Source organism: Lontra canadensis, unplaced genomic scaffold (assembly GCF_010015895.1).
Source record: "Lontra canadensis isolate GAN:19392208 unplaced genomic scaffold, GSC_riverotter_1.0 scaffold57, whole genome shotgun sequence".
Classification (NCBI taxonomy): Eukaryota; Metazoa; Chordata; class Mammalia; order Carnivora; family Mustelidae; genus Lontra; species Lontra canadensis.
In genome coordinates this window covers 13,152,767-13,166,341 of record NW_022631051.1, presented here as the reverse complement: position 1 = coordinate 13,166,341, position 13,575 = coordinate 13,152,767, and the positions used below count along the sequence as shown (strand labels likewise).

Genomic DNA, 13,575 nt, shown 5'->3' with positions numbered 1-13,575 from the left:
GGATTCTCCAGAGAATATGGATCCAACAGGGCATGTCTCTCATATACACCTACATGTATATTTAAATGTTACACAGAGAGATACAAAGGAAGAGACAGAGAGAAACTTATGTTAACAAACAGGTTGTGCAGGGGCACCTGGGTGGCTCAGCTGGTTAAACATCTCCCTTTGGCTCAGGTGATGATCAGGGTCCTGGGATTGAGCCCTGAGTCAGGCTCCCTCTTCAGTGGGGAGCCTGCATCTCCCCTCTTTCTGCTGCTCTCTCTCTCTCTCTCTCTCTCAAATAAGTAAAAAAATAAAATCTTAAAAAAAAAAAAAAAAAGGAAGGAAGCCTCCATAGGGACAGAATCCCTGCACTCAGGGGAAGGAAGAGAAGGATTCCAATAGATTTTGTTATGGTGGAAATGCCAGTGAGAGACAGTGGATTAACATCTTTACTGAAAAGAGGAAAAAACTGTTCTTCACGTGGGGAAAATGTCTTTCAAACATGAAATCTAAATAAAAAATTTCCACATACACAAAAACTGACACAATTGGTCAAAAACTGACCCAGACTACAAGCAGTAAATGGACATCCCTCAGGGTGCCTTTGTGGCTCAGACAGTTAAGCATCTGACTTTGGCTGGGTCATGATCCCAAGGTCCTGGAATCAAGCTCCCTGCTCAGCAGGGAGCCTGTTACTCCCTCTCCTGCTCCCCCTGCTTGTGTTCTCTCTCTGTGTCAAATAAAAAATAAAATCTTTTTAAAAATGGACAACCCTCGGGCAGGGGAGGTGATTCCAGGAAGAATCTGAATCTATAAAAACAATGTAAGGGACGCCTGGGTGGCTCGGTTGGTTAAGTGTCTGCCTTTGGTTCAGGTCATGATCCCAAGGCCCTGGGATCGAGCCCCGCATCAGGCTTCTTTCTCAAGAGGGAGCCTGCCTCTCCCTCTGCCTACTGCTCTCCCTGCTTGTGCGTTAGCTCTCGGTTGGTTAAGTGTCTGCCTTTGGTTCAGGTCATGATCCCAAGGCCCTGGGATCGAGCCCCGCATCAGGCTTCTTTCTCAACAGGGAGCCTGCCTCTCCCTCTGCCTACTGCTCTCCCTGCTTGTGCGTTAGCTCTCTCTCCCTCTCTCTCGCTCTCGCTCTATCTCTGGCAAATAAATAAATAAAATATTTTTTTAAAAATCAATGTAAAAATCAGAAATGCTAACAAATATTAAGACTTTTTTACTATCTAAGTCTCTTTTTTAAGGTTTTTTTTAAATTTATTTATATGACAGAGAGAGATCACAAGTAGGCAGAGAGGCAGGCAGAGAGAGGGGAAGAAGCAGGCTCCCTGCTGAGCAGAGAGCCCGAAGTGGGACTTGATCCCAGAACCCCGAGACCATGACCCAAGCCGAAGGCAGAGGCCCAGCCCACTGAGCCACCCAGGCACCCCATTATCTAAATCTCTTTAAAAGATACGTCACTGGGGGGCGCCTGAGTGGCTCAGTGAGTTAAGCCGCTGCCTTCAGCTCAGGTCATGATCTCAGGGTCCTGGGATCAAGTCCCACATCTGGCTCTCTGCTAGACAGGGAGCCTGCTTCCCTCTCTCTCTCTCTCTGCCTGCCTCTCCATCTACTTGTGATCTCTCTCTGTCAAATAAATAAATAAAATCTTTTAAAAAAAAAAAGATACGTCACTGGGGCATGTGGGTGGCTCAGTAGGTTAAAGCCTCTGCCTTTGGCTCAGGTTGTGATCCCAGGGTCTTGGGATGGAGCCCCTCATCGGTCTCTCTGCTCAACAGGCAGCCTGCTTCCACCTCTCTCTCTGCCTGCCTCTCTGCCTGCTTGTGATCTCTTCCTGTCAAATAAATAAAATCTTTAAAAAAAAAAAGATATGTCACTGAAAAGCAGAAAAAAAATCCAACGGTAAAAAGACAGTCTCCTCAATAAACCGTGCTGGGAAAATTGGACAGCTATATACAGTAGAATTAATTCTCTTATACCATACCCAAAGATAAACTCAAAATGGATGAAAGACCTCAATCTGAGACAGGAATCCATTCAAATCCTTGAGGAGAACATAGGCAGTAACTTCTCAACATTGCCCACAGCAACTGCTTTCAGGACACATCTCCAAAGGCGATAGAAACAAAAGCCAAAATGAACTTCTGGGACTTCATCAAGATAAAAGGTTTCTGCACAGCAAAGGAAACAGTCAACAACACAAAGAGGCAACCCATGGAATGGGAGAAGATATTCACAAATAACAGTACAGACAAAGGGCTGATATCCAAGATCTATAAAGAACTTCTCAAACTCAACACTCAACAGATAATCAAGTCAAAAAATGGGCAGAAGACAGGAACAGACTCTTCTTCTCCAAAGAAGACATACAAATGGCTAACAGACATATGAAAAAAATGTTCATCATTAGCCATCGGGGAAATTCAAATCAAAACCACATTGAGGGCTGCCTGGGTGGCTCAGTAGGTTAAGCCTCTGCCTTCAGCGCAGGTCATGATCTCAGGGTCCTGGGATCAAGACCCACATCAGGCTCTCTGCTAGACAGGGAGCCTGCTTCCTCCTCTCTCTCTCTCTCTCTACTTGTGATCTCTCTCTGTTAAATAAATAAATCTTTAAAAAAACACACACATTGAGGTATCACCTTACACCAGTTAGAATGGCAAAGATTAACAAGACATGAGACAACAAATGTTGGGGAGGATGTGGAGAAAGGGGAACCTTCTTACACTGTTGATGGGAATGCAAGTTGGTGCAGCCACTGTGGAAAACAGTGTGGAGATTCCTTAAGAAATTAAAAATAGTGGAGGAGGAGTCAAGATGGCGGAGAAGTAGCAGGCTGAGACTACTTCAGGTAGCGGGAGATCAGCTAGATAGCTTATCTAAAGATTGCAAACACCTACAAATCCAATGAGAGATCGAAGAGAAGAAGAACAGCAATTCTGTAAACAGAAAATCAACCACTTCCTGAAAGGTAGGACTGGCGGAAAAGTGAGTCCAAAGCGACAGGAAGATAGACCGCGGGGGGAGGGGCCGGCTCCCGGCAAGCGGCGGAGCAACGGAGCACAAAATCAGGACTTTTAAAAGTCTGTTCCGCTGAGGGACACCGCTCCAGAGGCTTAACCGGGGTGAAGCCCACGCGGGGTCAGCGTGGCCTCAGGTCCCGCAGGGTTACAGAAGGATCGGGGGTGTCTGAGTGTCGCAGAGCTTACAGGTATTAGAACGGGGAAGCCGGCTACAGAGACAGAGCCAAGGAGTGAGCTCTAAACTCAGGTTACCTTGAACCGGTCGCAGGCTCGGTGAGCTCGGAGCGTGGCCGAAGGCCAGGGTGACGGGAGTAATTGGGCGCACTGAGGAGTGGCCCCGGGCTCTCCGCTATTCCGGGCCAGAGACTGGGAGGCCGCCATCTTCATTCCTGGCCTCCGGAACTCTACTGAAAGCGCCCAGGGAACAAAAGCTCCCGAAAGCAAACCCAAGCGGATTACTCAGCCCAGCCCCAGGTAAGGGCGGTGCAACTCCGCCTGGGGCAAAGACACTTGAGAATCACTACAACAGGCCCCTCCCCCAGAAGATCAACAAGAAATCCAGCCAGGACCAAGCTCACCTACCAAGGAGTGCAGTTTCAATACCAAGGAGAGCAGCAGAATCCCAGAGGAGGAGAAAGCAAAGCACGGAACTCATGGCTTCCTCCCCATGATTCTTTAGCCTTGCAGTTAATTTAATTTTTTTTCTTTTTCAATTTTTCTTTTCTCTTCTTCTCCTAAATTTTTTTAAACTTTTACCCTTTTCTTTTTTAACGTTTTTTAACTAGTTTATCTAATATATATTTTTTTTCCTTTTTATATTTTTTCTTTATTCGTTTTCTTCTTTTAATTGTTTAATTTTATTTTTCTTTCTGAACCTCTTTTTATCCCCTTTATCCCCCCTCACGATTTGGGAACTCTTCTGATTTGGTTAAAGCATATTTTCCTGAGGTTGTTGCCACCCTTTTAGTATTTTACTTGCTCCTTCATATACTCTTATCTGGACAAAATGACACAGCGAAAAAATTCACCACAAAAAAAAGAACAAGAGGCAGTACCAAAGGCTAGGGACCTAATCAATACAGACATTGGTAATATGACAGATCTAGAGTTCAGAATGATGATTCTCAAGGTTCTAGCTGGGCTCGAAAAAGGCATGGAAGATATTAGAGAAGCCCTCTCAGGAGATATAAAAGCCCTTTCTGGAGAAATAAAAGAACTAAAATCTAACCAAGTTGAAATCAAAAAAGCTATTAATGAGGTGCAATCAAAAATGGAGGCTCTCACTGCTAGGATAAATGAGGCAGAAGAGAGAATTAGCGATATAGAAGACCAAATGACAGAGAATAAAGAAGCTGAGCAAAAGAGGGACAAACAGCTACTGGACCACGAGGGGAGAATTCGAGAGATAAGTAACACCATAAGACAAAACAACATTAGAATAATTGGGATTCCAGAAGAAGAAGAAAGAGAGAGGGGAGCAGAAGGTATATTGGAGAGAATTATTGGAGAGAATTTCCCCAATATGGCAAAGGGAACAAGCATCAAAATCCAGGAGGTTCAGAGAATGACCCTCAAAATCAGTAAGAATAGGTCCACACCCCGCCACCTAATAGTAAAATTTACAAGTCTTAGTGACAAAGAGAAAATCCTGAAAGCAGCCCGGGAAAAGAAGTCTGTAACATACAATGGTAAAAACATTACATTGGCAGCAGACTTATCCACAGAGACCTGGCAGGCCAGAAAGAGCTGGCATGATATATTCAGAGCACTACACGAGAAAAACATGCAGCCAAGAATACTATATCCAGCTAGGCTATCACTGAAAATAGAAGGAGAGATAAAAAGCTTCCAGGACAAACAAAAACTGAAAGAATTTGCAAACACCAAACCAGCTCTACAGGAAATATTGAAAGGGGTCCTCTAAGCAAAGAGAGACCCTAAAAGTAGTAGATCAGAAAGGAACAGAGACAATATACAATAACAGTCACCTTACAGGCAATACAGTGGCACTAAATTCATATCTCTCAATAGTTACCCTGAATGTTAATAGGCTAAATGCCCCAATCAAAAGACACAGGGTATCAGAATGGATAAAAAAACAAAACCCATCTATATGTTGCCTACAAGAAACTCATTTTAAACCTGAAGACACCTCCAGATTTAAAGTGAGGGGGTGGAAAAGAATTTACCATGCTAATGGACATCAGAAGAAAGCAGGAGTGGCAATCCTTATATCAGATCAATTAGATTTTAAGCCAAAGACTATAATAAGAGATGAGGAAGGACACTATATCATACTCAAAGGATCTGTCCAACAAGAAGATCTAACAATTGTAAATATCTATGCCCCTAACGTGGGAGCAGCCAACTATATAAACCAATTAATAACAAAATCAAAGAAACACATCAAAAATAATACAATAATGGTAGGGGACTTTAACACTCCCCTCACTGAAATGGACAAATCATCCAAGCAAAAGATCAACAAGGAAATGAAGGCCTTAAATGACACATTGGACCAGATGGGCATCACAGATATATTCAGAACATTTCATCCCAAAGCAACAGAATACACATTCTTCTCTAGTGCACAAGGAACATTCTCCAGAATAGATCACATCCTCGGTCCTAAATCAGGTCTCAACTGGTATTCGGATCATTCCCTGCATATTTTCAGATCACAATGCTCTGAAGCTAGAACTCAATCACAAGAGGAAATTTGGAAAGAACCCAAATACATGGAGACTAAACAGCATCCTTCTAAAGAATGAATGGGTCAACCAGGAAATTAAAGAAGAATTGAAAAAATTCATGGAAACAAATGATAATGAAAACACAACGGTTCAAAATCTGTGGGACACAACAAAGGCAGTCCTGAGAGGAAAATATATAGTGGTACAAGCCTTCCTCAAGAAACAAGAAAGGTCTCAGGTACACAACCTAACCCTACACCTAAAGGAGCTGGAGAAAGAACAAGAAAGAAACCCTAAACCCAGCAGGAGAAGAGAAATCATAAAGATCAGAGCAGAAATCAATGAAATAGAAACCAAAAAAACAATAGAACAAATCAACGAAACTAGGAGCTGGTTCTTTGAAAGAATTAATAAGATTGATAAACCCCTGGCCAGACTTATCAAAAAGAAAAGAGAAAGGACCCAAATAAATAAAATCATGAATGAAAGAGGAGAGATCACAACGAACACCAAAGAAATACAGACAATTATAAGAACATACTATGAGCAACTCTACGCCAACAAATTTGACAATCTGGAAGAAATGGATGCATTCCTAGAGACATATAAACTACCAGAACTGAACCAGGAAGAAATAGAAAGCCTGAACAGACCCATAACCAGTAAGGAGATTGAAACAGTCATCAAAAATCTCAAAACAAATAAAAGCCCAGGGCCAGATGGCTTCCTGGGGGAATTCTACCAAACATTTAAAGAAGAACTAATTCCTATTCTCCCGAAACTGTTCCAAAAAAATGGAAATGGAAGGAAAACTTCCAAACTCATTTTATGAGGCCAGCATCACCTTGATGATCCCAAAACCGGACAAGGATTCCATCAAAAAAGAGAACTACAGACCAATATCCTTGATGAACACAGATGCAAAAATTATCACCAAAATACTAGCCAATAGGATTCAACAGTACATGAAAAGGATTATTCACCATGACCAAGTGGGATTTATTCCAGGGTTGCAAGTTTGGTTCAACATCCGCAAATCAATCAATGTGATACAACACATTAATAAAAGAAAGAACAAGAACCATATGATACTCTCAATAGATGCTGAAAAAGCATTTGACAGAGTACAGCATCCCTTCCTGATCAAAACTCTTCAAAGTGTAGGGATAGAGGGCACATACCTCAATATTATCAAAGCCATCTATGAAAAACCCACCGCAAATATCATTCTCAATGGAGAAAAACTGAAAGCCTTTCCGCTAAGGTCAGGAACACGGCAGGGATGTCCATTATCACCACTGCTATTCAACATAGTACTAGAAGTCCTAGCCTCAGCAATCAGACAACAAAAGGAAATTAAAGGCATCCAAATCGGCAAAGAAGAAGTCAAACTATCACTCTTCACAGATGATATGATACTATATGTGGAAAACCCTAAAGACTCCACTCCAAAACTGCTAGAACTTACAGGAATTCAGTAAAGTGTCAGGATATAAAATCAATGCACAGAAATCAGTTGCATTTCTCTACATCAACAACAAGACAGAAGAAAGAGAAATTAAGGAGTCAATCCCATTTACAATTGCACCCAAAACTATAAGATACCTAGGAATAAACCTAAGCAAAGAGGCTAAGAATCTATACTCAGAAAACTATAAAGTACTCATGAAAGAAATTGAGGAAGACACAAAGAAATGGAAAAATGTTCCATGCTCCTGGATTGGAAGAATAAATATTGTGAAAATGTCTATGCTACCTAAAGCAATCTACACATTTAATGCAATTCCTATCAAAGTACCATCCATTTTTTTCAAAGAAATGGAACAAACAATCCTAAAATTTATATGGAACCAGAAAAGACCTCGAATAGCCAAAGGAATATTGAAAAAGAAAGCCAAGGTTGGTGGCATCACAATCCCGGACTTCAAGCTCTATTACAAAGCTGTCATCATCAAGACAGCATGATACTGGCACAAAAACAGACACATAGATCAATGGAACAGAATAGAGAGCCCAGAAATAGACCCTCAACTCTATGGTCAACTAATCTTCAACAAAGCAGGAAAGAATGTCCAATGGAAAAAAAGACAGCCTCTTCAATAAATGGTGTTGGGAAAATTGGACAGCCACATGCAGAAAAATGAAATTGGATCATTTCCTTACACCACACACGAAAATAGACTCAAAATGGATGAAGGACCTCAATGTGAGAAAGGAATCCATCAAAATCCTTGAGGAGAACACAGGCAACAACATCTTCGACCTCAGCCGCAGCAACATCTTCCTAGGAACATCGCCAAAGGCAAGGGAAGCAAGGGCAAAAATGAACTATTGGGATTCCATCAAGATCAAAAGCTTTTGCACAGCAAAGGAAACAGTTAACAAAACCAAAAGACAACTGACAGAATGGGAGAAGATATTTGCAAATGACATATCAGATAAAGGGCTAGTGTCCAAAATCTATAAAGAACTTAGCAAACTCAACACCCAAAGAACAAATAATCCAATCAAAAAATGGGCAGAGGACATGAACAGACATTTCTGCAAAGAAGACATCCAGATGGCCAACAGACACATGAAAAAGTGCTCCACATCACTCGGCATCAGGGAAATACAAATCAAAACCACAATGAGATATCACCTCACACCAGTCAGAATGGCTAAAATTAACAAGTCCGGAAATGACAGATGCTGGCGAGGATGCGGAGAAAGGGGAACCCTCCTACACTGTTGGTGGGAATGCAAGCTGGTGCAACCACTCTGGAAAACAGCATGGAGGTTCCTCAAAATGTTGAAAATAGAACTACCCTATGACCCAGCAATTGCACTGCTGGGTATTTACCCTAAAGATACAAACGTAGTGATCCAAAGGGGCACGTGCACCCGAATGTTTATAGCAGCAATGTCCACAATAGCCAAACTATGGAAAGAACCTAGATGTCCATCAACAGACGAATGGATAAAGAAGAAGTGGTATATATACACAATGGAATACTATGCAGCCATCAAAAGAAATGAAATCTTGCCATTTGCGATGACGTGGATGGAACTAGAGGGTATCATGCTTAGTGAAGTAAGTCAATCGGAGAAAGACAATTATCATATGATCTTCCTCATATGAGGGAGAGGAGATGCAACATGGGGGGTTAATGGGGTAGGAGAAGAGTAAATGAAACAAGTTGGGATTGGGAGGGAGACAAACCATAAGTGACTCTTAATCTCACAAAAGAAACTGAGGGTTGATGGGGGGAGGGGGTTTGGGATGGGGGGTGGGGTTATGGACATTGGGGAGGGTATGTGCTATGGTGAGTGCTGTGAAATGTGTAAACCTGGCGATTCACAGACCTGTACCCCTGGGGATAAAAATATATTATATGTTTAAAAAAATAAAATAAAATAAAATAAAATTTATTTTAAAAAAAGAAATTAAAAATAGAGCTTCCCTATGACCCTGCAATTGCACTACTTGATATGTACCCCAAAGATACAGATGTAGTGAAAAGAAGGGCCATCTGTACCCCAGTGTTCATAGCAACCATGTCCACAATAGCCAAACTGTGGAAAGAGCCAAGATGCCCTTCAACAGACAAATGGATAAAGAAGATATGGTCCATATATACAATGGAATATTACTCAGCCATCTGAAAGGATGAATCCCTACCATTTGCATCACATGCATGGGATGGCAGAGACTATGCTGAGTAAAATAAGTCAAGCGGAGAAAGTCAATTATCATGTGGTTTCACTTACTGTGGAGCATAAGGAATAACATGGAGGACATTAGGAGAAGGAAAGGAAAAGTGAAGGGGGGGAAATCAGAGGGGAAGATGAACCATGAGAGACCATGGACTCTGAGAAACAAACTGAGAGTTTTGGAGGGGGAGAGGGGTGGGGAGATGGGTGAGCCTGGTGATGGGTATTAAGGAGGGCATATATTGCATGGAGCACTGGGTGTGGTGCATAAACAATGAATCTTGAAACACTGCATCAAAAACTCATGATGTATTGTATGGTGACTAACATAACACGAAAAAAATTTATAAAAATGATGTCACTGCCCACACAAATATAATAACTATGTATGTTGAAATTTCTAACATGTGAAATAATATGTAGGAAAAATCACAGAGAATATGTTGAGAGGTGAGACACATAAAGATGTTATCAGGTGCTTATTGTCCATGGAACATGGCAGCATCATGGGAATGTGGACTATTGCAAGTTACTGATCATAAGACAGAAAGAACTTACAGCTTGTAAGTAGAGGAAATAGATAAAATGGAATCATATCAAATGCTGCATTAATCCAAAAAGGTACATGGAAAGGGGGAACAAAAAAACACGTGGGACAACAAGAAAATAAAGGCAAGATGCTATATTGAAGGGACAGTACTAATCACATTCAAGAATGCTCTAAACACCACGATTAATGACAGGGATTATCAGATTCAGTGTCACAGCAACACCCAAGTGGCTGCTGTTGATGGGAAACCTCCAGTAAAGGAAATGACACTGAAATGTTTTAGGACAATTCTCACCCACTTCTGCTCCACAATGTAAGTCATGAAACATTCACAGGTAACAGAGAGGAAATCTGGGAAAATGAACTGAATCCTTAAGATAATTAGGATGAATGTATTCTGTGATGTATTTCACACAGAGAGAAGGGAAGAAATAATCACAGTGCATATTTCATGAGAACAGGACTAGAAATGCCCCCACATGTCCCTTCCTTCTCCAGGCTTAAAGATGTTCAAACACACAGTGATAAGAGCTCCCTCTGCAGTCCAGAAGGGAGCACAACTCCACGTGAACCAGATTGATGAAACTCCCTCAGAAGCACAGGGATTCTCTCCACCAGTGGGAGAAGAAACATCTTCAAGGGGAAAAGTGGGGACATGAGGGAGGCTTAAGGTGGCCAGGCTCCAACTGGGGCTCAGGAGACAGACCTCTGGGGTCCCCACCATGGCGTTGGTCCTCTCCTGCTCCCCACACTACTCTCTGTCTGGGTGCTGCCCCTGGGCCTGCCCACAGGCTCAGCCCCCACAATACTCTGAGCATGACCCTGACCCTGAATTCAGTGCAGGGGATGCTTCAGGAGTAGAAACCCTGAGAATGAGCCCCACAGTTCCCTGGAGCTGCAGACACTGTGGACCTCAGATGACTCCGTGCCCCCTGCAGAATGGCCGGGACACCACTGGCACCCCCATCTGCTCAGGGGAGCACAGACAGAGAACCAAGCAATAATGCAGAGCAGAGCCAGCAGGACCCAGGCCAGGCCTCTGCACATCCAAACAGCCAGGATGGGAATGGCAGTGAGTTTGGGACAGAAGCCTTGTTGCCCAGCCTGGCCTCTCCCTCCCTCCCATCCTGTTCAAGTTCTGCCCCAAGAAGCCCAGGGTCTGAATCCAGCACACCTGGTCTCCACTCCTGGACTCAACTCACTTTCCTCTATTTTCCTGGGAAGATAGCCACTCTGGTCATCAACTTTACCTACTGTGAAACGGGGAAGCTTAGTTCATGTAAGAAATACTTATTTCACATTTAAAGATAAAAAAAACATTAAAGAGTCTCTTTCATGAGAGTGACTCAGTGGGGTCTCAGTGAGTTAATCCTGGTGTCAAGAGTCTCCTATCTGTGAGTGGGGGAATCCAAGGAAAAGTTTTCAGCTACACTGGGAACTTCTTCCTGTGCAGTTAGATGCAGGTATGAATGAGTAGTTTCCCAAGTTCACCAAACCAGAGACTAGGCTAGTTTACAAATACTCCCACACCAAATTCCAGAAGATGTAGTCTGGAATGAGGGAAAAGAGGTAAAAACAGCAGTGATAACAATAAATTAAAGGTTCACCTGCTCAGCAGAATTTAGTACCAGAAGCATCACCTGTTGCTCTGATGACCCAACTGCATGGATAGGGAGGCAGGAAGCATCGATCCTGATTCCTAAATACATAGGAACCTGGTGGCTGTGGGACATCACACATGTTTGTCTGGGACTGACCCTTTTCAAATGCATTACATTGTAGCCTGCACTCTCCTTTTTGTAAGAAGATACCGAGAAATGCCAGGACATTTCAACCCTGGGACAAATACAGGAATCCCACCTGCCCTGCCTCCTGCACCTTGTTTGGGACCTTCTCTGCTGGGCTGGGCAGACCATGGGGGCAGCTGCCTGTGGAAGCCTGGAAAGCCTGGTCCACAGCATTTCTCGGGTGACAGGTGCTATGTGGTGACCTGCAGGAGGGAAGCTCCTGGTCTGAGTCCTCCTCCACCAGCAGGGGGCAGCAGAGCTGCATCAGGAGCAGCAGGACCGAGGCTGGGGCTGCCCAGGGGGAGTCGCACAGGGACACTAGCCCTGGGGGTCAGCGGGTTGTCTAAGGTTCAGTCCTCAGATACTATCGGGATAATCCATCCTAACTCCTCAGGCTGCAAGGACCATGTTCTGAGAGTCAAATACACAGTGTCACCAAGGACACTGACAAGAGTCCTGAAACAGTGAGCACCTCACCTGGGAAATTCAGGTCCCCTCTCTGTCCACCAGTGTCCCCAGCGACTGACTCTCCTCTGTGCTGGGCACATCCAGAGACACCCCAATAACTCACTCTGCCTCTCCTTCCCCACCTCCACCCCAACTCAGACCTGAAGCTGCAACTCCTTTGTTCAAGAGCATCTCGGGAGCAGGAGGCAGAGCACTTGGGGTCCCTGGTCCCTGGGATGCAGCCTCCTTGTGAGACTGTCTCCAGAGTGACGTGATTCTCATGGCTGCAGGGACCATGGCTCAGGCCCTCAAACTCACAACATATGGGAACATGTGATCGTGTGGATCCTCACAAGATCACAAACCTTGAAGTTGTTCCTCATGGACTCAGGCCCTTTACACAGGTTTGCATGAAACACTGATGAAAAAATTAAAAGGAATGAAATAGTTGACAACGCCAATTGCTGGTCTGCTGTGGGATGGGAGTTGTCATAGAGACAACAGCACCATGTGTAAATAGAGTAGAAATCCTGATGAATCTCCAAAAGCCAGTGGTTGTTTAACAAGGAAGCACCTACTTACAAAATGATGAAAGAATCTCAAAATGAAAAAAAAGAAAAGAATCTCAAAATGAGAGAGCTTACTATTCTGTTGCCATGCCAAGGATGGGACCACAGAGTCTCTGGGGGATTCAGAGGGAACAAGAATCCAGGGAAGGAAAGTAATGAGGTCACAGGACCACCTTTCCCTGAATCAGCAGAATTTAGTACCAGAAGATGTTGTCTGCATCTCTTAGAGGAACCAGACTATCCCCATGGCCAGGATTCTGGAAGACCCTTGGCCAGCCCCGGACAAACCCCAGGCAGAATTGGCAGGGTCAGTGGTTATGTTCAAACCACAGGAATGTGGCTGTGATACCAAATTTGGAGACCAAGGCTCATTTTCTGACCTGAGAGCTGTTGGAAGCTGCAAGATGCTTTCTTCCTCCTCAATCACCTGGTCTGAGCTCACAAGTGATTTGAGTCCTGGAGAGGAGGAAATTTGCGTAATTACTAACTTTCACAGACAAAGAGGCCTGGAAACAAATAAGAGAGAACAGGGTGAGCCTGGTCCAGCTGTGATTCTTAGAAGAGAGAGCACTGAGCATATCCACCACGGCCTGGACCCCTCTCTCACTCCTTGTTCTCACTCTCTGCACAGGTACTCTCCCCAGTTTAGCCCACACTCTCAGCCCCACAGGACCTGAGCTGAGCCTGCCCCAAACCCTGAGCTCAGGCACAGCACAGCCTCAGTATTGGGACCCTGGGATGAGCCCCTGGACCTCATTGCAACCTCTCCTTCTCTGTCTTTTCAGGCTCCATGGTCTCCAGTGAGCTGACTCAGCCACCTTT

At 43.8% G+C, this 13,575-nt stretch overlaps 1 protein-coding gene across 38 annotated transcripts in view; it reads left to right on the top strand.

Moving 5' to 3' along the window:
- Window positions 1–13,575, top strand: part of LOC116878497 (immunoglobulin lambda-1 light chain-like) — a 115,419-nt gene that overhangs the window by 62,169 nt on the left and 39,675 nt on the right. Inside the window, exon 3 of one of the 38 annotated variants that reach the window (XM_032876071.1) lies at window positions 4,727–4,732. The exons of the other annotated variants lie outside the window; for them this stretch is intronic. Within the exon in view, the coding sequence (XP_032731962.1) occupies window positions 4,727–4,732 (6 nt within the window). The remainder of the gene's footprint in view (window positions 1–4,726; window positions 4,733–13,575) is intronic. 38 annotated transcript variants of the gene reach the window in all.